The 24117-nt window shown below is 57.7% G+C and overlaps 1 protein-coding gene across 22 annotated transcripts in view; it reads right to left on the bottom strand.

The window, feature by feature from the left end:
- The window catches only part of ABLIM2 (actin binding LIM protein family member 2), a 125038-nt gene that overhangs the window by 42595 nt on the left and 58326 nt on the right, over positions 1 to 24117 (bottom strand). For 8 of the 22 annotated variants that reach the window (XR_012492392.1, XR_012492402.1, XR_012492403.1 and 5 more), the window contains exons 7-12: positions 16449 to 16536; positions 13348 to 13406; positions 7199 to 7276; positions 5428 to 5574; positions 2143 to 2263; positions 635 to 733 (exon numbers count right to left, since the gene is read on the bottom strand). Coding sequence is in view for 3 of the 22 variants with exons in the window: in XM_074320852.1 (XP_074176953.1) it covers positions 635 to 733; positions 2143 to 2263; positions 5428 to 5574; positions 7199 to 7276; positions 13348 to 13406; positions 16449 to 16536 (592 nt within the window). In the remaining 19 variants the exon portion in view is untranslated. Of the gene's footprint in view, positions 1 to 634; positions 734 to 2142; positions 2264 to 3793; positions 3827 to 5427; positions 5575 to 7198; positions 7277 to 13347; positions 13407 to 16448; positions 16537 to 24117 lie in introns of all 22 variants that reach the window. The other 14 variants (XR_012492397.1, XR_012492395.1, XR_012492387.1 and 11 more) reach the window with 3 other exon arrangements.

Below are 24117 nucleotides of genomic sequence, written 5' to 3'. Positions count from 1 at the left end.
TCCTACTGGACTAGGGCCCAGCCTTTACGACTTCATATGGCCCTCACAACCTCCTAAAGGCCCTTTTCCAAATATAGTCACACTAGGGGTTAGGCTTCAATGTACGGATTTGGGGGGATGCACTTCAGTCATAACATATGGGAAACCAGGAGCTCGGCCATTTTCCTGGTGGGATTCACATACACACGTCCATGCAGGGCTGTGGATGGTGGGCGGGTCTGCCAGGCCGCCCTGCTCGGAGGCTGTGGACAATTCAGCCCTCCCCAGGCCTTAGCTTTGGCTCCTGCCAACCGCGACTAGCAGCCCCTACACCCCACAGAGCTGGCTGACGTGGGAAATAAAATGAGATGACGAAGGTCCACGGGCCGGCGTTCGTTTGGTGAGGCCCAGTGCCCGCTCCCTGCAGCTTTCCACCGCCACTCCTCACCACTCACTCCTTTACACAAGTGACCTGCATTTTCCTCCCAAGGTCATTTACACACGGACAGGAACAGAGCTGGACTCACGAGACACAGAGCGAGCAGCACAGGCGTGAGACACAGGGCTTGGGGGAGCCATGCGGTGACACAGACACGAGACAGAGGGTGGCGGGCGCCCCGCCAGCACCCACAGCCCGCAGCTCTGCGCGCCTTACCTCGGAAGTAGGGGATGTAATGATGTCTGAACACGGATGTAGGGCTTGGGTGTTGGGACAGGGACAGGCAGCTACTGGTACCAACACTCACAGTACCAGCTGCAGGGCGACAGAGAGCAGGTCAGAGCCCACCCCGCACTCGCTGGCCGCAGAGCCACACCACAGTCCTCGGCCCCCTTGCTAGGCATGTGTTTGCTTCCTCCCTCCAATAATTCAGCCTTTTTGAAGGGGAGTCACCAAATGTGCTTTAGACCAGTCTGCTCCAGGCTCGGAGGGAGGAAGCCCTGCCCTCTGGGGGACAGGGTGGCAGCCCCCAGAGCTGCTGGACGGGCGCGTCTGGCCCTGCCTGTTACTCCTCCTGGGGGCTCTTTGGGATCAAGAACCCAGGTGGAGAGCAGCTGGCCAGACCAGGGTGTGCACGGACTGTCACCTGACAATCACCCAGCCTCACCGGCCGAGATTCAGTGCTTGGCTCTCCTGGGTTACCACCTGGCTGGGAACAGTCCACAGCCCAGGTGACCCAAAGTATGGTGGTCAGGGGTCAGCAGAGGGGCCGTCAGAGAGGCCGACTGCCCTTTACTCCCTGACTCTCCTGCTCGCCTGCTCACTCACTCCCTCCCTCCCTCCCTCCTTCACTCACTCATTCATTCATTCACTCACTCGCTCATCCACTTCCAAACCTCTATCTTGGAGCAGGATGCACCAGGCACACTGAAAGAAGCCAATGAAAATAACTTTGCAAATGAATGAGTTTTGATTTTTCCACAAGGCTGCAAAAATAAGAGCTATAGCCCATGGATGTGAAAATGGAGTCATGCAACAGCTGGCCAAGGAGGAAGCAGCTTGGAAAAATCCCTCAAAAAGGCAGCGTCCTTTTTGTGTGTGGAGCGTCCCTGTGGCTTTCACACGCTGAGGGTGACGAGGGGTTTTGGAAGCTAAAGGACAGCAGTGCACAGCGGGGCACCAGGCAGGGAATGAGGTGGAACGGGGCACGGAGGACCCTCCACAGGGCCTGTCCCTGATGGCAGCGGCCTCGCCCCAACTTTCCCACGGGGCGGCTGTCCTTGGGGCCACCAACCCAGCTACAGATGAAGTGTCAATGGATATTCTGACTATTTTTTGGCTATTGATTTTGCCTCACAGCTCAAACTTTCCCACACCCACATGAGCTCGGAACTGACTTCTGGTCTCCTTCCATCTATGTGATTTTATCTTCCTGACATCTCTCCTCCTGAAACACTTATTACATTAGCTACATTCTGAGGGCTCAGTGCTGCCTGAAGCTCCTCTACCCAACAGGTTAACTAGCTGCCTCTGCAGTTAACCTCCCCACCCGGACATGAGGGCCTTTCCTTTATGTTGCCAAGTAGACGGGTTCTCCCTCACCTATCGGCAACCTCACACCCGTCAGCCATTGCTGCAGTGTGTATAAGAGACAGATTCATAGAGGAAAACCGACAAGAAGACCAGCTTCATTGGGGGTAAAAGAAGCCGTGGGGGCCAAGTACCTGGACGGCTGTAGTGCTGGGGCGACCGTGAGGTCGGGGTGTAACGCCCCAGGCTGACCGACCCGGTGGAGCTCGGGCTGGAGGTCCGGCACTGCTTGTAGGAGCGGTCGTCCTGGTCCCCCTGGGAGAGAAGAGCCTGGTGAAGCCCGAGGCCGAGAGCACTGCCCACCCTCTGCCACCCATCCACCCTCCACGCGGCGTCTGCTCTCCTGACCCAACAGGCTGACTCAACACGGCCCCAAGATGCAACCCCTGCACCTGCCAGGGCACGTCTGAGAGCCACATGGGGGCCTGGCCTTGGTGCTGACACTCCCGTAGGCCTGAGCAGGTGCTGGGGGGCAGGGCCCCATCCACCCCTCCGCCAGGCCCACCTTGAAGCTGGGGCACCTACAGAGGTGGTGAAGGCACCTGGTTCCACCTCCATCCTTCATCCCCTCCTGCCCAATCCTTCCAGGCACCCAAAGCTCCTGGGAACACAGTTTGAGAACCACTGAGATTCTGTATCCTCCCCAACCTGATGGGGGCTCCCTGGGCGTGGGAGGTAGGAGGGTGCCCTTCCGGGCCCAGGAGCCCAGTTGAGGCAGACCCACAAGCACTGACGATGCAGACCCCATTCAAGCAGGACGGGCAACTGTTTGGAGCAGTCCAAGTGGGCGGCAAGTGGCGTGAGATGGCACGGCACACGGTGTGAGGGGAAGAGCAGGCTGCAGAGCCCACCACGGTAAGCACGTTGGCCTGCGTCATGCCAGAGCCCAGCCCAGTGTGGGGATGAGCAATGCGAGTCTGCGTCTGGCGCTCAGGGCCCCCACGCCTTTCCGAGCTTACCTTCTGCCTCCTAGGGCTCACTCTGCGGCCAAACCGGCCGAGCCACTGTCCCTGAAGCTTGCTTGTGCGCCCACCTCCACGCTTAGCTCGGGCCAGTGCTTGTGCAGGTATCACACCTGCCAGCTCCCACCTGTGCTGCACCCTGACTCCTCTGGCCTGTCCCAGCCACGGAGATGAACTCTCCTGGGCAGCTACAGCCCTGCTGTCTAGTCTCCGTCTCTGGGTGTCCTCTGCACAGCCCATCGGCCAGTTTACACCCTAAAGGTGTCCTGTCTCCTCGCCTAGGCTGTCTGGGGCTCGCCGGCCACTTGCACGGTTTCGTTGTCACATCCTGGATCCCACAGTTTGATGCTCATGCAGACTGGAGTCTGGGTGGCAGCTCTCTATGTCACCGATTAATTTGGAGAAATAGGAAAAATGAGAGCTGCCAATTATAGATGCCATTTGATAAAGAAACGCTTCCAGGATGTATTTCTGTGAGGATTTCCCATATGTCCCACTCGGAGGCACATGAGGTAGTCCCAGGCCACCCCAGACTCCTGGATGTTTTCTCTGAGGAAGCTGTGACCCAGACCTCAAGAACTGTGTGTCCCAGGTGTCGTGTTTGCAGGGCTGGCAGCCGCATCAGGGAAGCATGCAGGTGAGACATGGTTATAAAAATAACCAACACCACGGAGGGCACCTGAAGCCACTGAGCGCCATGGCTGCAGACGCCACAGTCAAGAGCCACGGAGGCCCTCCTGGGGGCGGTGGGTGGTTATCTTTATAACCCGGGAAGCAGCGCCATGAGCAAACAGTGCAGGGGGTGGGCTGGGGTGACGGTTACCTCAGTCGGCGTTGGCGAGAGTAACTGAGGGGACTGTGGGCACAACAGGGGGAGCCTGTTAGCGACTGGGCACCAGAGGCCACTTGTGGGAGAGACAGCTCGGGGCACGGACACACTCACATGACAGGACCCCTCCACACGGGAGAGGGACCCACCACGAGACCCAGCACAGGGCTCCAGAACCTCCTTCTTGGAGAAATACAGTCAATGGCACCCCAAGAAAGAGGTCCCAGGACACTGTTTTGTGCCAACCGTGAGCATGTCTCCATCCTGGCCCACCCCTGGCACCTTCCTGTGCTCCCAAGAAAACATTGTTCCAAAAGGAAAACTGTTGGTTCAGGGCATGGGGTGGCAACATCCTGTGAGCCCATCACCCTCAGTTTTCTCTAGAAAAGAGAGAAAAGGGCCCAGACAAAGAGAGAGCTCTGGATTCTTGAGGTCTGGGGTGAGGTCCAGCTCTGCCAGTGGTGGCACTGGGGCCTCACCCCCCCGCCAGGCACCCCGCGTTAGAGCAGGTAAGCACCGTCTGCTCCACAGACATTTGCTCTAGGGAACCGGGGCCACACCACTTGACCTCTCTGACCCTCTTCCAGTGCCTTCCACCAGAATTTAGACCAGATGCTGGATGAGGAAGCCCCCTGCCCAACTCAGGTGCGTGGTAGGTGGGGGCAGCTCTGGGCCCTCCCTTCCCGTCCCCCACACTGGCCACTCTTAAAGGAACTTATCACCCAGATTCTTGGGGTCCCGTGTGTTCTCAGGGGCAGAAGCCAGTCAGAAGGGCACCCGCTGGCCTCTGAGCAGGGAAAGCGGGGTCCCCCTCCCCTTCCCGCCCTGCCTTCGCGCTCCACAGCTGTGCTCAGCGCTGTGACTACAGAAGGTGCCCAGATGTCAGCTGGGCCATCCCCTCGAGCATGGCGCCCCTGGAGCCCCAGCCCCACTACCCAAGAGGCCCTTTGCAAGAGAATCAAACAGGAGGGGCCAGGGACATGCGTGGAGGGACAGAGAGCTCCTGCCCCCAGGAGAGCCCTGTGCCGGCCACTCGCACACAAATGGAACCCATGCTCAAGTTGACAGCTGGCAGACGCTCTTCCATCCCACCAGGCACCATGGTCACACTGAAATCTCAAAACCACCAAAAGAAATGGGGAAACCGACAGGGCACCCCTCATTGAATGGAGAAGGGCAGCCAAGACTAAGAAGTCGGCAGTGAAGGACGCTGCCCACAGGGACCCTTGGGAGGAAGTCACCTGGGGTTCAACCAGCTCAAAGAAGGCACAGGACAGAGGAGCAGGCCGTGGCGGGCGAGGGCGGAGCCAGGCCCAGAATGTTCTGGATTAAGGAAAACGAACATTCCACACTCTAAGAAAATCATCCCACGCCTCAGAAAACCACGGGCCTCGCACTTTGTTCCTATCATTTTCCTAAACGCCAGCTCCTGCTCTCTGCCCCATTTCAGGGGCTTTTGCAGACTCGGGCCTCAGCTGCATGTCATCTGCCAGGGGACGTCGGGCAGAGCACACGGGGCATTACTAAAGGGGGTGCACAGCTCATCTGGGGGGTGACGAAGGCCAGTGTCAGTGCAGCCCAGTGAGGGTGGAGGGGGGGCCGGCCCGAGGCCATCGGCGGAGCCGTACCTCGCCGCAGCTCTGCCTGTCCCCCGCCAGGTGGCTGACGTAGGGCGAGTAGCAGATCATGTCGGGGCGGTCGATGTTATAGATGGCCTTGCTTTTAGGAAGAGCAGCCAGGTCTCTGTAGTCGAGAAGCTCATCCCCCAGCTTCGCCTGCACGGAGACAAAGAGCAGAGCAGGTATGGTGAGACCCATGTGCAGAGGGCAGGCACTTGGCAGCCGTGGGGAGACACGAGTCTGAGTGTGCCCCAACTCCCGGCGATGGCGAAATGGGACCAAGGGGTCAAAGCCACAGGGGCAGGAGCCCTCATGGTCACACGGGCCTAGGTCCTGATGCCCAGCCACAGAAGTGTCTTCTGCGAGTCCCGACTGCCTCTCTACCAAGCGGGGGAGATGGTCCCATGGGACACTTCCATGGTCAAACAGGTGGGGCCTGTGACATGCCTGGCACTGGTGCCACCAGACAGTGAGACTCAGTCTCTGGCCTAAAAATACATACAGATACCCATGTATGCATACACACGAACACATACAAACACACATAATCACACGTGTATGCATACACATGTGGGCCCATGAACACGCACACACACATTTATACATGCACGCAAATACATGGATGCTCGTGTACACACCAACACATACATATGTGTATGCATACATACAAACACACATACACCCACGTGTGAATACACGCAAGTACTACAAATACATATGTGTACATATATGCACCCGAACACATACACACATGAGTACACATATGAGAATGGACAATTAAGTGTGCAAACTCATCCTAGGAAAAGTGCTACACACCTCACTGCTGAATATCACCATGGTCACCTTCGAAGGACTCCCCTTGGGAAGCTATGCACTGATGCCAGCACCTAGTCCAGCCTTCAAAGCAATTCTGGAACTCTTTTTCTGGAATGGCCATCAGAGCTGTCGTCATATTACCCTTGATGTCCTGAATGTCATTAAAATGTCTTCCTTTCAATATTTCCTTTATCTTCCGTAAAGAAAGAAGTCATTGGGGGCCCAGATCAGGTGAGTAGGGAGGGTGTTCCAATACACTTATTTGTTTACTGGCTAAAAACTCCTTCACAGACAGTGCCGTGTGAGCTGGTGCATTGTCGTGATGCAAGAGCCATGAATTGTTGGCGAAAAGTTCAGGTCATCTAACTTTTTCACGCAGCCCTTTCAGTGCTTCCCAATAGTAACTGTTAACTGTTTGTCCAGTTGGTACAAATTCATAATGAATAATCCCTCTGATACCAAAAAAGGTGAGCAACATCGTTGCAACAAGTTTGCAAACTTCATTGTCCAACCTCATACTTTTTTGTCCAAACGCATACACTCATACCCACACATGCACACAAACCCTCTAACAAAAATGGGATCACAATACATATTATACTTAACACGCTTCTAAGAGCACGTCAGGCACACATTCCACGGTAACACTACAGATGTGCCCCGTGAGTCACAGCGCCTGCTGGGGCCTGCATGTGCCAGAGAGCCCTGGCTGCTGCAGTGGAGGCGAAGTCACTCTTACACCATCATGACAGCAGCGGTGAGCACACCTTTTGTGCACTTGTCGCCACATAACCAGGGAGCTGCTGGGTCAAATGCTACGTCCTCATGGAAGAAAGGCTCCGAGTCAGCCTCTGAAGGTCTGCACCAATCTCTACTGGCAGCAGGGATGGCAGGGTTGGCCCCACACCTGATGACCCCAGGCCCCCAGCCCCTCCCCACTCTCCATAGAAAGAATCTAACTTACGTAGATCACACGGCTGGGAGAGCCTGAGGTGCTGGAGGCAGGTACAGAAATGATGCTCTCGGAGGAGGTTCTGGTTTCCTGGCAAAGAAGGGGACAGAGGGAGACTGAAATCAGCAGTGTCAACGGGAAGACCCTGCCAGAGGCAACGGTCAGTCATACGCCCACAGAACGCCGGCTCACAAGACGGTGGGAAGAACTCTTAAAATAAACAGGCAGGCTTGAGCGGACGGCTGGAAAGCTGTAATCAAACAGACACAGTGGGTGACGTGAGCTACAAGCAAAGCGGGAACGCTCTCAGTTGCCACGATCACCAAGCTTTCGTGGCACGAAAATTATGTTTTTCGGAGGAAAAGAGCAAGCGATGCCTTTTCAAATGATTCTGTGCACTCAAGGATAAAGGCCGTCGCTCGTTCCCAGAATTTTGCTGCTCAGAGCTGTTCTTTTCCGTCTAAGTTACGGGGATGTGTGGGAGCTCGTTCTACCACCCTGGGCTCTGTTGTCAGACTTTGGGGCGGTCTCCTGGGCCTAAACACCACTCTCCTGCCCACTCCAGGGCCCCGCCCGTCACACCCCTCTGACCACCCCTCCCCGCAATGCCTTTCTCAGCACCAGCAGCCCTTGCAATAACCCTGCGCTTGTCCCACACCCCAGGTATCCCTTAGAAACCCTCCTGAGGTCACCACTGGCCACTCACCACTGAGCCCTCGGTCACGGTCAGGGCCTTTGTGGCCGTCACATATGTAACCTGCTCCTCGAGCGCCCACTGCTGTTTGGAACCACTCCTGCCCTGCTCCCTCCCGACCACATCCCTGCACCCCGAGGTCATGGTCCCCCACTCCCCGCACCAGGCCCACCCTACCTCTGCGTGGACACGCTCCTGCTCCAGCCCCACCCCACTCGCTGCACCCGTGTCCATCCCCACCAGCGGGCCATGACCTGGCGGCGCCACAGCCCTCTCCTGCTCCAGCCCCCACCCTGCCTGCACCACCCCACACCTAGCTTTCCCACACCCCGACCTGCCCCATCGAAATGGAAGCCCCTCCACAAAGGGCCTCCCCAGCCAAGAACTCGGCCCTCCGTCTCCCCACACCACTCCCTGTGCCTCCTCTCTCGTTTCCTAAGCAGGACCCCCCCCCCCATTATTCTGTCCAGCTCCTCTCGGTCGTCCACACCCGCCGCAGTGGTACCGGCACCCTGGGAGGGGCCATGTTACGGGCTGATTTGTGTACCCCCAAAACTCATGTGGAAGTGCTGACCTCCAGCACCCCAGAATGTGACTGTATTGGAGATACGGCCTTTAAAGACATAACTAAGTTAAAATGGGGGGGACTGGTCCTTCCTCACTGGGGTCCTTACAAGAAGAGGAGATGAGGACACAGACACGCACAGAGGGACGACCACGTGAGGACACAGGGAGCAGACGGCCAGGAACATGCCAAGGAAGGAGGCGTCAGGAGGAACCAACCTGCCCACACGGGCACCTCACACTCCCGCCTGCAGGACACGGAGGGAGGAAGTCTCTGCCGCTTAGCCCCTGGTCTGTGGCATTTTGCACAGCAGTCCCCGGACACTGACACAGACCGTGGAGCCCTCCCCGCCCCAGTGGAGGACACCAGCTCCTCCTACTCAGCACGACACCAGTGAGGGTGGCACGACACCAGGACCAGACGCCAGGCCACACAAACCTGCAAGGCACACAGGGTGGTGCCCGGGCAAGCCTGAGTGCAAACCTGGGTCTGCATCTGGGAGGAAGCAAACAGGGAGCGGGCTTGATCTTGCTGGCCGCCCCTCCACTGGCTCGCTCGCCAGTGCTGCCCACCCCCTTCCATGTCCCTGCTTGTGGCCCTGGCGTCCTCCAGGACACTGTGGGGCTGCCTCCTCCTCCGGGAGGCCTGCCTCGCTTCCCCAGGCCCTTTGATCCCAGCTCTATGTGCTGCACAGGGCATCGACTCAGGGGAGGGGTCTGCCTGTCCCCTCAGACCATGGGCTTCCAAAGGCCGGCAGGGGCTGGGGTCTCTCCACGGAACTCAGCCTGACCCCACAGAGCAGTCCTGAGTCCTCGGTCACCCCCACATAAGACATCACACCCCAGGATGTTGTTTGCAAAGAAGATGGTGCCACTCTGAGACAGGGAACAGAGGGTCTGTTTTTCTCCATGTCCCTGTGGCCAGGTCACCTATTTTCCTGGCCAAACAACGTATGCATGCATTTTATACATTTGAGAAACCTTTGCATCTCAGCTTCCTTGTCTATAATATGGAGAAACCTCCTGGAGGGGTTTCCCGTCTCTGACAATTCAGAGACGCAGCCTGTGAGGGCTTGGCTTGGACAGCTCATCCTGACGTGTGTTTCAGTTCAGTCTGCACTCACGACAGGAAGCTGCTCACCTGGGTGCTGGCCCCAGGTCCCCGGGAATATGTCCTGGCACGGGAGGGGCCGCACCAGGTTACGTCGGCTCTGCCGTGATGAAGCACTTGGGCTGTCGGCAGCAGCCTGGGGTCCGGTCTGCCCCAGCACGTTTAGGGCAGTCCCGAGCAGGCGGCGGGGGCTGCATGCACACCCGTGTCCAGTGCCCAGCCCTGTGGAAAGACGCTAGGAGCAGAGCACCTCCCGGTCACTGAGTGCAGACGTGGGGAGCCGAGTGGAGGGTTCCCAGAATCAGGACACTGGGGCTCTCACTCTCTCTGCTCTGACTCCATGTGCCCAGAGGAGCTTCACAATTAAACCCAATGCGGTTGTTATCTGGGGCCTTGTGCATACCGACACAGGTGCACGGGGCCCCATTCGACCTCAGCCTGGCACCGGGGAAGCACCGGCTACAACAGCGATTCGGGCAGTGGTTCTCATTAATGTCACACACAAGTGTGACTCTAATCAGCACTGTGCAAGAGGTCTGATACACATTTATCTCCACTTAAAGGCAATGGGCTGAGGCTCAGAGAGGGCTAGTGATTTGCCCAAGGTCACACAGCTGGGCAGAAGCACGGCAGGGCTCCAATGGCAAGGAGGGAACTGGCTTCTGGGTTTCCTGGTGCCCCCCAGGGCCTGACACAGAGGCGCACTTGTTAAACGAAGGCTGAACACACCCCCAAGAGGGTGAGCTAGTTAACTCTCATCCGGATTCCGTGGTAACAGGAGCCACCCCAGCTGGGGGCTGGTTTCAGAGGGAGTTAGCGAGGCCCACACCACCTCTGCTGTGTTTCTCAGGGGCTGACGGCCCTCTAGCGATGCCCAGAGCTGACAGGGTCTGCCTGGCTCGTGCTCATTAACTGGCTCTCATGTGATGAACAGAAGTACCGCTTTCTCTTCCTGCCGTCCAGTCCCGAGGGGCCAGCTGGCCAGGAGAAGGATCTCCCAGGGACCCGACTGTAAAAGCCACGTGTGCCTGCTCTGTCCACTCACGCGTGGCCCCACCCCGCCGGCCCAGGCCCTGGAGCTTATTCTCATTTTGCGGGGAGACAGAAGAGCCGCTGAGGGGCTGGGGCAGGACTAGGACGAAGGGAGGGTGAAAGGAGGGACAAGACAGGCATGACGGGGCCTGCGTCCTGTCCCAGGACACGGAGGGCAGGCCCCCAGCCCCGGCAGCACCGGGCACAGCATGGTGGGGGCGGCTGTTCTCAGGCTGCCGGCCTCTGCCCCAATGTCCCCACAGCATCTGCAAGGACGGCCCAGGAAGCCAGCTCTGGCTATGCAGCCCCAGGCCGTGACACCTTCCTCCTTCTCTGTCCCTGCAGTGTTCGGGGGCCTCCCTTCCGTTGGGATAGCGGCCACGGCCACCATGGGCTGGCCTTCAGGCTGACAGCAGACGCTGGCCGGAGCTGAGCTCCTTGCAGGCCCCGAGGCCAGCTCAGCAGCCAGGTCCAGAATCCAGGGCCAGTGCTGGCCACCTTGACCTGTCCTTGGGTGGGCCTGCCATGGTCCTGGGCCCCACTTCCCCAGCCCAGTCAGCCTGGTGAGAAGGTCCCGTCCTTCCCCCCGTCACACACACAGTGTACACGCCCACGCATGCGTGTGGTCCTGAGGCCTCTCGGCCTGCAGGTCCCTTTGCAGGCCTTGGCTTGGTGTAGGATGGAGGGGTCCACAGACAAAGGTCAGGCGCTGTGAGGGTGGGGATGCTGCCTGGCTCATCTCTGCGACCCGGGCGGCACAGGGGGGGTTGGCAGAGTGAATCAGCCCCGTGGGAGCACGACGGACAGTTGCAATGTGCTGCCACTTACTGAGACCCCGGCGTGTACATGACAAACTAGGAAAGTCAGATCTGTGAGTGCGGGAGGTACAGGAAAGCCCAACAAGGTCTGCGTCCTCATCTCCCAAACCTGTGACTGTTCCCCTGTGTGAGACCAAAGGGACTGAGAGATGGGACTGAGGAGCGTGAGGGGAGGTCCTCTGGGATTGTCGGGTGGCCCCACGTAACCACAGGGTCCTTCTGAGAGGAGCGGTGGCGATGGAAGCAGGGCTGAGCGATGTGGGGCACAAGCGGGTCGGCAGCCCCCCGACCCCGCGATGAAAGGAGCACAGCCCTGCCGCCGTTTAAACTCCTGACCCCCAGGACCGCAAGGCGCTCCATTCGTGCTTTGCTAAGGCTCTGCGTCTGTGGTGACTCATTACAGCACCTCAGGAAATGAATCCAGTCACCAGCTTCCTCCCGCAGCCTTCCCTGCTCTGTGTCCCTAGAGCCGGGAGGACGGCTGTCAGGTGGCTCTGTCCCCCCTCCTCGCCCTCCCACATGTCCCAGGCACTGGGTTCAGGGATGGGTGCTGTCCTGGCACGTACTCAGGTGGGACTGCCCTGGGTCCCCAGGCAGTGGGAGCACAGGGCCTGGCCATGGGACGTGACAGTTCCGGGAATTCAGCTAAAATGGTGGTGGGTGTCACCTGTGGCACTTGGGGAGCAGTGGGACCAGCCACTAAAGTCCCCCCAGGCTGTGGGCTTCCTTTGTCCCTTGCTTCTTTCCATGCTGTCATCAGCCCTCTGGCCATCACCAAGGCTCTCCAGCTGCCACCCTAGAATGTGCCATTTGAGTTCGGGAGGACACCTGGGGTAACAGAGGAGCAGACATGGGTGGTGGCCCAGGCAGGCTGCCAACCCTGGGGTCTCAGCAGCCACAGACCTGCCCCAGGGCCCTGAGCCCCTCACCAAGGGGGACTGGCCCCTTCACGCCAGCCTCTGCTGCTTCCTTTAGCCCCGAGCAAGGACCCCTGGTCCTCCAGCCCCTGAGGGAACCCCCCCTCTCGCCACTGCCCTAGGCCTGAGGCTTGAGAAGTGAGGCCATGGGGAGGGCTGTGCCCAGCAGTGCCCGATGCAGGGTCTGGTCTCTTCAGGAACGAAAGGGGGTCATAGGAACCTAAATTAAATCAGAGGCCTATATGGACCCTTTGAGTAGGACCCTGAGCAAAGCAACGGGCACTGTTTTAAAATCTGGCAAAACAAAATCCTAGATGAAAGAAGGTGCCTGCCCCCAAGAGAGACGCACGACCGACTTCCCAGCCCAGCCCGGTGTCCACGGAAAGGGGCCGAGCACCTGCATGGCCCACGCGTGAGGCTGCCGGGCTCGGGAAGCTTGGGGGACACAGAGAGGCGGTACCTATCATCCACAGAGCCCTCCCACCCTGGCCCAGGGCCCCCTCCCCAGGTCCTTGTGGCATGTGGGTGTCCCCGTGGCATGTGGGTGTCCCCGTGGCGTCTGGGTGTCCCCGTGGCATCTGGGTGTGCCCGTGGCATGCTGGGTGTCCCCGTGGCATCTGGGTGTGCCCGTGGCATGCTGTGTGTCCCCGTGGCGTCTGTGTGTCCCCGTGGCGTCTGTGTGTCCCCGTGGCGTCTGGGTGTCCCCGTGGCGTCTGGGTGTCCCCGTGGCATGTGGAGTGTTCCTGTGGCATGTGGGTGTCCCCGTGACGTGTGGGTGTCCCTGTGGCATGTGGGTGTCCCCGTGGCATGTGGGTGTCCCCGTGGCATGCTGGGTGTCCCCGTGGCATGTGGAGTGTTCCTGTGGCATGCTGGGTATCCCAATGGCATGCTGGGTATTCTCCCTGTGGCATGACGCGTGTCCCCTTGGTCATTCAGTCTGAAGAAGCTGGTCGGCACCCTCTTAATTGTATGACAATCCCACGAGTGTGAAGAATACATCTGAGAAAACAGTGAATTCCACCAACCTTGTTTTTGTCTTCAGTTCTGGCTGCTTGTCGACAGGCCGGGTGCCAGATGGAGGAACCTGGGGACATATTCCCAAGAGGGAAGCGGTTAGTGTCATTTCCCAAAAGGCAGGGGCCACGGGGATGTCAGGTGGAGGAGCAGGCAGTCCATACATGGCGTTCACGTGCCCACCACCCCTCAGGCGCCTGGGGCACCCTGTGCGCAGCCCAAGCTGGACTCGGGGCATGCGGATCCCAGGCTCTGCCCCGGGGCTTCAGCCCAGTCGGGGGACATGAAATAAGTGGACAAACACGCCACTGTGAGCTAACTGCTCCCGCTGGGGGCTGCATGGGGCCCCTCAGAACCTGTGGGGGGTACCGCGCCCAGCCGGGGGCAGCCAGACCAGGCTTCTTAGAGGAGGGTATGTAGGTGGTTTCAAGTTCAGAGACAGCGGAGAGAGAGGGCTGTCAGTGTGACCCCTGCCTGTTCCTCGCCACGTGTGTGGGGCAGCATCCGCCCGACCGTGGACGCCTCTGGGCTGGAGCTGGGGTGGGATGCGGGCTTTGGGCTCTCGGCCGGGGTGGGAGGGGGGACCTCAGGGGGAACCTTAGGCGTGGGGTGAGGAGCGGGGCTGAGAGCTGGGGGCCAAGCATGAAGCCCTGGGCCCGACCCGTCACTAATTCACTGTGTCTCTGAGCCTTCTCCTGCCTCAGTTTCTTCACCTGCCAGCTCTGCTCAGCCACCCACATCAAAAGCCACAACCAAGGTCACCAAGTGCCCTGTGTGCTGGCTGCTCTGCTCTCTGCTAATTCTACATCAACTTCCCCGAGGGTCGGCTTTTTCCCACTTGCACACAGGGCCAATGATGACCGACCTCATCAGGTCAGTGGGAGATTCTAATAAAATTAAGTGGGGTCATAAGGTATCGGAAAGGGGCTTTGTGAACAGTCACACACACGTGTTCCATCATCATGACGTTTCTTCCAAACGAGCTCCCTGTCCCCCATCCTTTGGGCCCAGAGCACTTGCTTCACCCCCCTCCCCCCCAGGGCCTCTCTGAACCTCAGCCTGAGCCGGACTCCGTTCATACGCCCTCTGCTGGCAGCTGTGCTGCAGTGTCTGGGTTTAGCCCCCACCGGTGCCACACCCGCGGTGGAGGGGGGCCGTGTCCATCCCACTCTCACATCCCCAAACAAGCCACATGGGACCTGGCACAGTAAGGGCTTAAAAGTGTGTGGAAGGAGGCAGCTACATCCCTGTTTTGCTCGTGAAACCTTCCAGGTCATGTGAGTTAATTAACTTATTAGTGGCAAATCAAGAGTTCCCGGACAGACCATGATGGGGGTGGGGGCTGCGTTCAAACATTTATTTTAAAAATTCTTTATGATTATAAAGGTAACAGATGTTCCTTATTAAAAAGTAAAGAAAGCTAACAGAGTATAAATAAGAAAATTACAATCATCTATGATCTCCCTCCCACTTTCGGTCGGGCGGCCCTCCAGTATTCACTCACATACAAGAGAGAGGACCGTGTCACAGTTTCTTACAGTGTGATTCTTGCTGTATGTCCTGAACATCCCCCCGTACAAGGAAATACCAAAAACGTAAATTTAAGGGCAGTGGAACGTTCCATCGTGTGAACAAGTGAGAATTTATCTGTCTGCTCCTCTCCTGTTAGCTTCAATGGTTTATTTCTAAGTAACGTTTCGGGTGCTCTGCTGTTTCTCCTAGTGTTTACTTAAGGACGTCCTAGGGCGTGGGCATTTTTAAGGCTCCTGATGCACATGGGCAATTTCCCAATTGTCACCCCCATCAGCCAGGTAAGAGGCCCATTTCCTTGAGCCTCATAACATGGGGACATGCCCTTCCTTTTCACCTTTGTCGACCCAATGGGAAAAAATACCTGATTGTTATTTTAATCATGAGTGCGAGGGAGCATCGGACCCCTACGTTTATTGGAAAGAGTCTACAGAGGAGGAGGTGTGTCCGGTGGGAAGTGGTGGGGTGGCGTTGGGGAGTGGTACCCATGTCGCCATTCTCAGAGGCCGTGGGGCTCGCTGGGACCCGTGCTCTTCAGAGCTTTTACCGCACATGCTTCACCTCTTAAATAACACCTGCACGGGGCCAACATCCAGGTAGACTCGGCACAGGGTCTCGGGGTGTCTGGGCAGGGTGGGGGCAGAGCCCCCAGAAAAGGCCCCTGGCCCTGGGACTCTGGTGCTCCATGGTGCAGAGCTGGAAAACCTCCCACCTGGTCTGACCACTCATCTGACCATCTGACCAACTGGAAAATCTAGGCTGGGGAAGGGGACAGGACTGACTTCAACATCCCACAAAAAGCTATGGCAGGACCTGCTTTAGAAATAGGGAGAACCATGAAATAGGGGTTCAGCCCAGAACCATGAAGAGCACCTTTGTTCCCTGAAATGGGGCCCCCTGTGATGGCGAGCTCGTGTCCCCGCCCCAGTGCCATTGTGTTTGGGTGGCCTCAGAAGGCCTGAAGGCTCTATTTACAGTGAGGGCGACGCCTCAGATAGGGGCACCTCTCGCCGCCCAGACTTCCTAGCACTGCTGGGAGAGGCGCAAAGGACCCCTTTCATGGTCTCTCCAGTAGAGGCTCAAGGAACAAGAGGGGACACTGGGGACGAGGCCGTCCTAGCTGACATCACCCCATGAGGTTCAGCCTCAGAAAGGGAGGCCTGTTTGGCACACAGCCCCCAGACAATACTGCATGAGGTCATTAAATGGCCCGTCTGCGGGGCAGTGTGTGGCTCTCCCACCTGCCTGGCTCTGCTCAGCTTGCCTCCAGGGTCACTGGAGACAGAGAAATCATTGAAAAGAAATTGTGGCTAAAGGGATGGGTCTCAATATCCAAGCCGTCCTCCCTGGGGTCCTCTCAAAGCTGTGCCACCATCACCACTGCCGCCGAGCCGCCTGCTATCCCACTGTGCTGCTGGGGAAAGCCTGCTTGGACCCTGCTCCCCCAGCTCCCCGCTGTGTGGTGGGGCTTCCCAAGCAGCCAGATAACACGTGACCCACCAGTTCACACCCAGCTCGTGGAATGGGCCCAAGACATGTCCATGTCCTGCCCCGGGGACTGAGCAGCCGTCTGTGTCCTTACCTTGAAGATACATCTCCTCGCCCTCTGCAAACATCCGGCCACACCTGACACATAGTGCGCACAACGGGTGGTAGTGCTTTTCCCCCGCCTGCAAGAACACGACAGGTGTTACTACTCAAGTAGCGGTCCTGAGCCAGCAGCCTGCCTGCACAGGATGCTGAAAGGTGTGCTGTGTGGCAGAGCGCCCACAGAGCCCGCGGCCAGTGGGCGCCCCGGGGTGCTGTGTGTGAAAGCTGGCTCTGCCCGACGGGGACCACGTCTGGGAGCAGAGACCCAGCCACATCACCCGACCTCCAGGAGCAAGTGTGGCACCAGCTCCGGCTCAAAGGTTGATGAGTCAGCCTCCCCCATTATGCTGGGGGGGGGCAGGTCCTATTCATCTATGTATCTGGGGGGGCTGGAGGAGGAGAAAGGGGAAGGGGAGGGGTGATGAAGCGAACATTATTTCCCAGGTGGAGGGACTAGAGGGGCGGGGAGAAAAATGATTAATAATTTTCTTATGTGTCCTTGTACTGTTCAGTTTTCTGAATTAGCATTTATTATTTTTATAATTCTTAAAATCCATTGCATTAGATTAAAGTAGTAATACTGAAAAAACCTAAACAAATTACATTGGCTGGTTTGGCTTAGTTCTACATGGTGCAATCCCCCGCCCCCCAATCTTCCCAAAGCCTTGTATTCAGCGTTCCTTTACAGCAACTATTTCTTAACCTACGGTAATTACGGGGGGCTGCTGCCTGCTGCTAAATGTGGATGCCAGTCCCCGAGTTTCTCTCTCCTAAAGTGGGAAGGAGTCTAACCACCACTTCCCGAATGTGAATGATTAATAATCACTTTCCTGAAAAAGTAAGTAATGGGGTAAAAACTCATTACAAGCACCTTATTTTTCCTTTCTTCACCCACTGTGTCTTCGGTGGAAACCAGGCCCTAAGGTGACCCCTGTGTGTTGGGGAGAAGAATCCAGAACACGCTTGGAACAGAAGCCAGCCACGAAAGAGCAGATTCCTTTTTTCCAGAATTCGAAACTAGGCAAAGGACTCTGTGTTGTCAGAGTCAGGCTGGTGGCTGGCCTTAGGGGACCCCAGGGGGTGCCTGGGGAGGGGGGCGGGGCACGCTCTTTCTTGATCTGGGTGCTGGTTACATGGGCGTGTCCGGTTTGGGGAAATTTATCAAGCTGCAGAAGTGTAATCTGTGCTCTCCTCTGTGGGTGCCACACGCCAGTGAAAGTGTCCCCACAAAACGGACCAATGACCGAAATGCAAGAGCTGAAAGTATAAAACTCTGAGAAGAAAGCACAGAGGTACGTCTTCATGAGCCCCGATTGGGCATCGGATTCTTGGGTCTGACACTAAAAGCATGGGCAGCAGCAACCACACAGATAAGTTGGAATTCATAAAAATTACAAACTTCTGTGCAACAAAGGACATTATCAAGGAAGTGGAAAGTTAAAAACTACAGAACGGGAGGAAGTATTTGCAGATCACAGATCTGAGAAGGGCTTAGTACCCGGAACACATGAGAACTCTAACGGCCCAACAGCAAAAAGACAAACAGTCCAGTGGAAAGCGGACCAAGGCCCTGAACACACATTCCTCCAAAGAAGACATTCCAAGGCCAAGTGGTGCAGCAAAGGTGCTCGGCATCCCCGTCACTAAGGAAATACAAACCCATCCACAACAAGACCGCACCTCACACCCACTGGGCTGACAATAATTAAAACAAAACAAAATAAAAATTGGAAAATAACAAGCGTTAGTGAAGATGTGGAGAAATCGGAACCCTTGTACGTTGGTGGGAATGTACAGTGGTGCAGCTGCCGTGGGAAACAGTGTGTCAGTGCCTCCAAAAGTACAGAATTACCACAGGACCCAGCAATTCCATTCCTAGGTATATAAGAAAAATGAAGAGAACAGGACGGGAGAAACGAAAACATGGATCCACACAAAACGTGTACAGGAAGGTTTGTAGCAGCATGCTTCTGTCTCTAAAAGGTGGAAACAACCCAAATGTCTATCCGGGGATGAGCAGATAAACAAAATGTGGTCCCTCCATCCGTTGGAGTATTACTCAGCCATGAAAAAGAACGGCGTCCTGACCTATGGGGCCCCGTGATGTTTTATAAGGATATTATAGTCCTTATGAGACACCGCGCCCTCTTTCTGCCACGTGAGGACCATGGGAGAGGGCAGCATCTAAAAGGCAGGAAGCGAGCCCTCACCGGAAACTGAATGGCTGGAACTCTGATCATGGACTTCCAGCCTCCAGAACCGTGAGAAAATGACTGTTGTTAACGGCACACAGTCTCCAGAACCATCTACAGTACTTGTTACAGCAACCCGAGCAAACGAACATGGGCTTCTGGAGGCAAAACGACACGTATCCTCACTGCTCTGTCAATCACCAGCCACTCCAGTCCCCTCACCGCAGCCACCGTGACACAGGGTGTCACCAGACAACTGCTGGACTCCCAGCTCTTTCAGGGCGTTTCCTCCCAATTACTGTCCGAGAAGGGCCTCTAGGACACTTCAGCACCGGGGGGTGTCATCAGTGCAGCCCCGCCAACCCCCTTCCAGGCAGGTGGCCCAGCCCCTTACCCAGGTGGGGCTGCAGATGGCTCAGATTTTAAAAGTATATGAAAAGTGCATGAGATTTTATAGTGCGTGGTTTTAAAACGATGTCTTGTGCTTTCTGACAAGTGACTGTCATCTTTAATGAGACAGAACGAGGCTGGCTAGGAACGCAGGAACACAGCCTCCAGGGGCACAGAGCACACACTATTCCCCAACAGGCCAGACTGGGGGGCTCAGCAGGTCCCGCCACCAGGGACATGCAGGGTGGGGTCGGGCTCCAGAAAGCCCCTCCCTGCCGCCCTGCAGAGGACTCGAGACCTCTTCCTCACGGGGCTGTGGGAAGCACAGAGGGAGAGGCCCTGGGCTGTGAGGCGCTTTGCACCCCATGAGGCGGCACCCCTTCTCCTCCCTAAACCTGTCCGAGGCCCCATCCATTCTCTGGAGAACCGGCAGTGCCTCCACCTGCTTTCCAAGCCCTCCCCGGATTCCACACTGCAGAGGGCTGCACGTGCACGTGCCCAGGATGGCCAGCTCCCCGTGGCCACAAGTGCATTTACTGCCCAATTCAAAGCTTTAGTTTCCTCTTTGAATGACCAGAAGTGAATCCAGACCTTACAAGACCTACTCATCAGAGTGCACGGATCAAATAGAATTTACTGCGAAGCCAACCAGCCCCTTCAGCAGGAGCGATGCGCTGTGGGAACAGCCGGCAGCCCGCAGCCCCCAGAGGTTCTCTGCAGCCCAAGCTCTCCAGGGCCTACGTGACCCTGAAAAGAAGACCCATCTCCTCGCCTCGCTGGCAAAGCCCTGCGTGGTGCGCAGCCCCTCCCCAGAGCCCGACCTCACTCCTGCCCCTTTTCCTCCGCTGACTCCACGTGTCCACCAGGCTTCCTCCTTGGCCTTGGGACACGCTCACTCCTGCTCGGGGTCTCTGCCAGCAGGGTGGCATGGCTCACTGCTCGCTCTGTCTCACCACTTAGCTCCCTTTAGGGTGTGGGCTTCAGGAGGACTGAGTGCTGTCCCCTTCTCCTCTGCTGTCCCCAGGCCCCAGAGCAGAGCTGCATGTGGAGGTGGTGCCCAATAAAGACATTTGGAACGAGAAACAGTGCCCGCCAGCCGTTCATCAGTGGTCCTACGGGACCACAGGGGGGCTCCGACCAAGGGGGTTTGGGATGCCAGCACATCAGGGCTCTAAGGAGCCTGCACAGATGTCTGCTCAGCCTGCGCTCTGGGCACAGCTGACCAGGAAGTGCCTGACAATGTCAGAGCCCAGTATTTGAGGATAAGGATGTGCTATCAGGCACCAGGCAAGGCAGTGTGTGTGTGTGTGTGTGTGTGTGGTGTGTGTGTGGTGTGTGTGTGTGTGTGTGTGTGTGTGTGTGTGTGTGTGTGTGTGTGTGTGTGTGCGTGTGTGTGTGTGTGTGTGTGTGTGGTGTGTGTGTGTGTGTGTGTGTGTGTGTGTGTGTGTGTGTGTGTGTGTGTGTGTGGTGTGTGTGTGTGTGTGTGTGTGTGTGTGTGTGTGTGTGTGTGTGTGTGTGTGTGTGTGTGTGTGTGTGTGTGTGTGTGTGTGTGTGTGTGTGGCCCGTGTGTGTGTGTGTGCCGAGTGTACAAAGATGCCTTCTAAACGCTAACAGTCGTCTGGGGGACGGCATTCATTACGCATGATTTTTTTGTTTATTAGATGATATACAAGGATTCCTCCTGAGTGTGCTCTTTAAATAAACACATTAATTAAGTTTTCAAAACAAAAAAGAAGTTGGGGTCTGGAGAAGCTGACTTCACCTCTGTCCTGAGGAAATGCTTTCATTTGTTTGGAACATTTGGTTTATTTTCTCCCACTGATAAAAGCCACACCTGCTTGTGAGGGTAAATGGAAAGTACCAAAAGAAGAAAAACAAAGCAAATAAACCGGCATCCCAGAGTCCCACGAGATGGTTTACTGGGCATGGAGAAATGTTTAGCTGGACACCTGACCCAGGGGTGCACCTGTGGCCGCCTCTCCCACCTGGTCTCCTCCTCCAGGCCAGGGAGGGGGCCTGTAACCACCATCTCTGTGAATCTGGCCCCAGCCCAGGATGGGACACCGTTAGTGTTCAGAAAGGGTAAGGTGAGTGGTGGACAGAGGGAGGAAGGAAGAAGGGAAGGCAGGAAGCGTGGAAGGAGGAAAGGAGGGAGGAAGGGAGGGAGGAAGGGAGGGAGGGAGGAAGAGCGGAATTTGTAGTCTCACAGGGACCCAGGCCTCCTTGTTGCCGTGGGGACTGCAGGAGGCAGGTGGGACTCAGCAGCCAGGGAGCCAGCAGCATCCCCTGTCCCAACTCCACCTGCTCCACCTGTGCAGCGAAGCCTTAGAGCTAAAACCACTGAGAACAAAACAGAGTACGAGGTAGGGGAGGTAGGTGCGTGGGGTGACAGAGCGAGAACTCAGCCAGGGACGCCCCAGGCAGCACCTCCTCCCCTAGCAAACGCTGGTCTAGTGGGTCTGGGTACGCTGCTGTCCCCTGGCAATTCCCCACCACCTCCCAGCTCTCTCCTGGGGCGACTCCATGCCCCGGGGCCCCACTGCCACATGGCTGCCCAGCCACCCACCTCCACCCACACCCAACCCACCTGCGCTCATCAGAAGCCACCCTGAGACATGCCGGCTGCAGGAAACACGCAGTGGAGAACGCTACATATTTAGGAGAGACTGAGGAAGGGGGGGAAGAGCCCCTCTGCCATGTCCGATGCACATTTCACGGGCGGGCGCTGCTGGCGCCCAGCGTTAAGATGGCACTCTGCCCGCCACACACAGGCCAGACGCGGCGCAGATTGAGGGCTTTTGCAGGTGGCGGGAAGGGGCCGGGGCTGCTCTCCCACTCATGTTACACAGAGAGGAAAGTTCTGAGCGACACCAAGCACCTTGGGGCAAAACGGGGTGCTGGGGGGTGACAGGTAGTGGGAGGTCTGACACCTGGCCGATGTGTTCCTGCTCACTGCAAGCCCACCCACCTGCAGCCCAGCAGGGCGTCACTCCCCACCAGCCCCGCCAGGCTTCCTACCTGCACGGGGTCCTGGCACCAGAGCCGTCCGATCGGCTTCTGTCCAGCGCCCGCTCCCGGGACAGGCCGGCTGGAACCGGCAGTGTGACGTGAGGATGGCCACCCTCACCCTTCGGCCAGCTCTGGATCCTTTCCCTTCTTTGCAGAGTCTGCCACCTGCTGACCCCCAAGAGCTCAGTGGCCGCCCAGCCGGGCACCGGCACACTGTGGGCCAGGCTCAGGGGCTGCGCGGGGGCTGCTCCCCTTCTGCAGAGCAGGCTCCTCTCCCCTGCCCGCCCGCAGCTGCCGCCTCACCAAGGATGCTCAGAGCTTTGCAGAGCCCGCCACCCGCCCGCCGACTCAGTCAGCCCTGAGCTCCCGGCAGAGGCGAAAACAAAAGCATTAATCTTCCCTGGGAGGCCGTGCATCCTCCACTGCAGAGAGGAGGAAAAAGCCAGACCTGTTTTTCTCCTGCTCCTCGCAACTAAGGGGGCCCTTCCTGATACACTAGGTGCACGAGAGGGGCCTCGGCCCAGGCACCAACCCCCCAGTGCAGCATCTGTTCCAGCATCAAATAGCACAGGCGCCTCCACAGCAGTGGGGGTCACCCTGCATTGCAGACCCCCAAGGGGAGGCCCGCTGCGTGATGCATGACCGTCCCCATCCCACTCCCCACCATCTGTTGCCAGAGGGCCAGCACTGAGCTGGGGACACTTCACAGACATGTCCCTTGAGTCCCCGAGACGTTACTGGAACACTTGTCCAGGGCCTGGAGAAGCAGGGCCGGCAGCAGGGTTTGGTGAGGTCTGGCCCCTCCCAGAGAGTTGGGGCTGCTGCCCGTGGCTGTCAGGAAGCGGCCCAGGCGGGGTCACACACCTGAGGCCCCAACAGCTCAGCCCACCTGAGCCTCCTGTAGGCCGTCAGGTACCACCGTCAGGTACCACCACGTGACATGATGCTAAGACAGAAACATGAACCAACGTCTGCGGACGGGGAGAGGCCAGGTGGAGGGGGTGGGGGTGCCAGGAGCCTGGGCAGCCTGGGTTCAAGTCTGACTAGCCAATGGCCCAGCACCAGCCAGATGCCAGACGCCAGGTGTATGGCACCGGCCGGTCCACTTGTTCTCTGGGGGTGGGGAGACACAGGCATGTGCGGGTTGGGGGGGGTAGGGGTGGGAGGGTCCTGAATTTGGTGTTGACTGGTCCAGCTTTAGAGCCACTTGCCCCTCCCAGGAGGAATGTGAGTCAGGACAAACGTGAGTCAGCCAAGCACCTGGGCTTCAGGGAAGAGAGAGGCAGGCCCTGCAGGAGCCCAGGCACCAGAGGCCCCAAGGCAGGGAGGGGACAGGGAGGGGGCTGCAGGGGTCCCAGGGTCAGACCCTGGAGGCAGGTCTGATCTGAGAGCAGGCTGAGGGCTGGGAGAGAGGCTGGAGGCTGCGAGGCAGAGGCCAGAGGCCAGTGGCTGTGAAGGGCAGACAGAGGCTGAAGTCAGATGCCGGGACTTCCTGTCAGGCTGTGGTGTTTTGTTTTTCTAAACAGGGGAGACTTGAGCTGTTTAAAGAGCCACCAGGGAGGATGTTTTTTGAGAGAGGAGATGTGAGTCCAAGGGAGGAAAGGAGATGGCAGGGTCAGGACCCGGAGAAGGTGGGGGCTGTGGGGTGGGCAGGGACCTGAGCACAAGTGGGGGTGTGGGGGAGGGGCAGCACCTTTAGCAGAAAGGGCAGGAGAGGGGTAGAAATGGGGGCTTCACAGACAGTGAGCTGAGGACCCTTCTGTCTGTCAAGTGGAAGACAAGGTCATTGTCACAGAGAAGGGAGCAGCTGGGGAGAGTGCAAGGTCTGCAACAGGTTAGGGGACAGAAAGACACAGGGTTTGCACCCTGGGCAGAGGGGCAGGCGCCCGCCCCCCACTCCCAGAGGCACTGGTGCTGTTGCTGGGTGTGCAGCAGGGCTGGCTGAGCAGAGATGAGGGCAGGCGGGGAGGCACCAGGAGAGGAGGGGCCAGGTGAGATGTCACTGCGGGGTACGGGGTATGGGGTACGGGGTATGGGGTACGGGGAGAGGATCGTCATTTGTCCACGTTC

The sequence above is a fragment of the Rhinolophus sinicus genome, linkage group LG02 (assembly GCF_036562045.2).
Source record: "Rhinolophus sinicus isolate RSC01 linkage group LG02, ASM3656204v1, whole genome shotgun sequence".
Lineage (NCBI taxonomy): Eukaryota > Metazoa > Chordata > Mammalia > Chiroptera > Rhinolophidae > Rhinolophus > Rhinolophus sinicus.
Note: the sequence above shows the minus strand (reverse complement) of the source record. Positions and strands in the feature narration are given on the sequence as shown.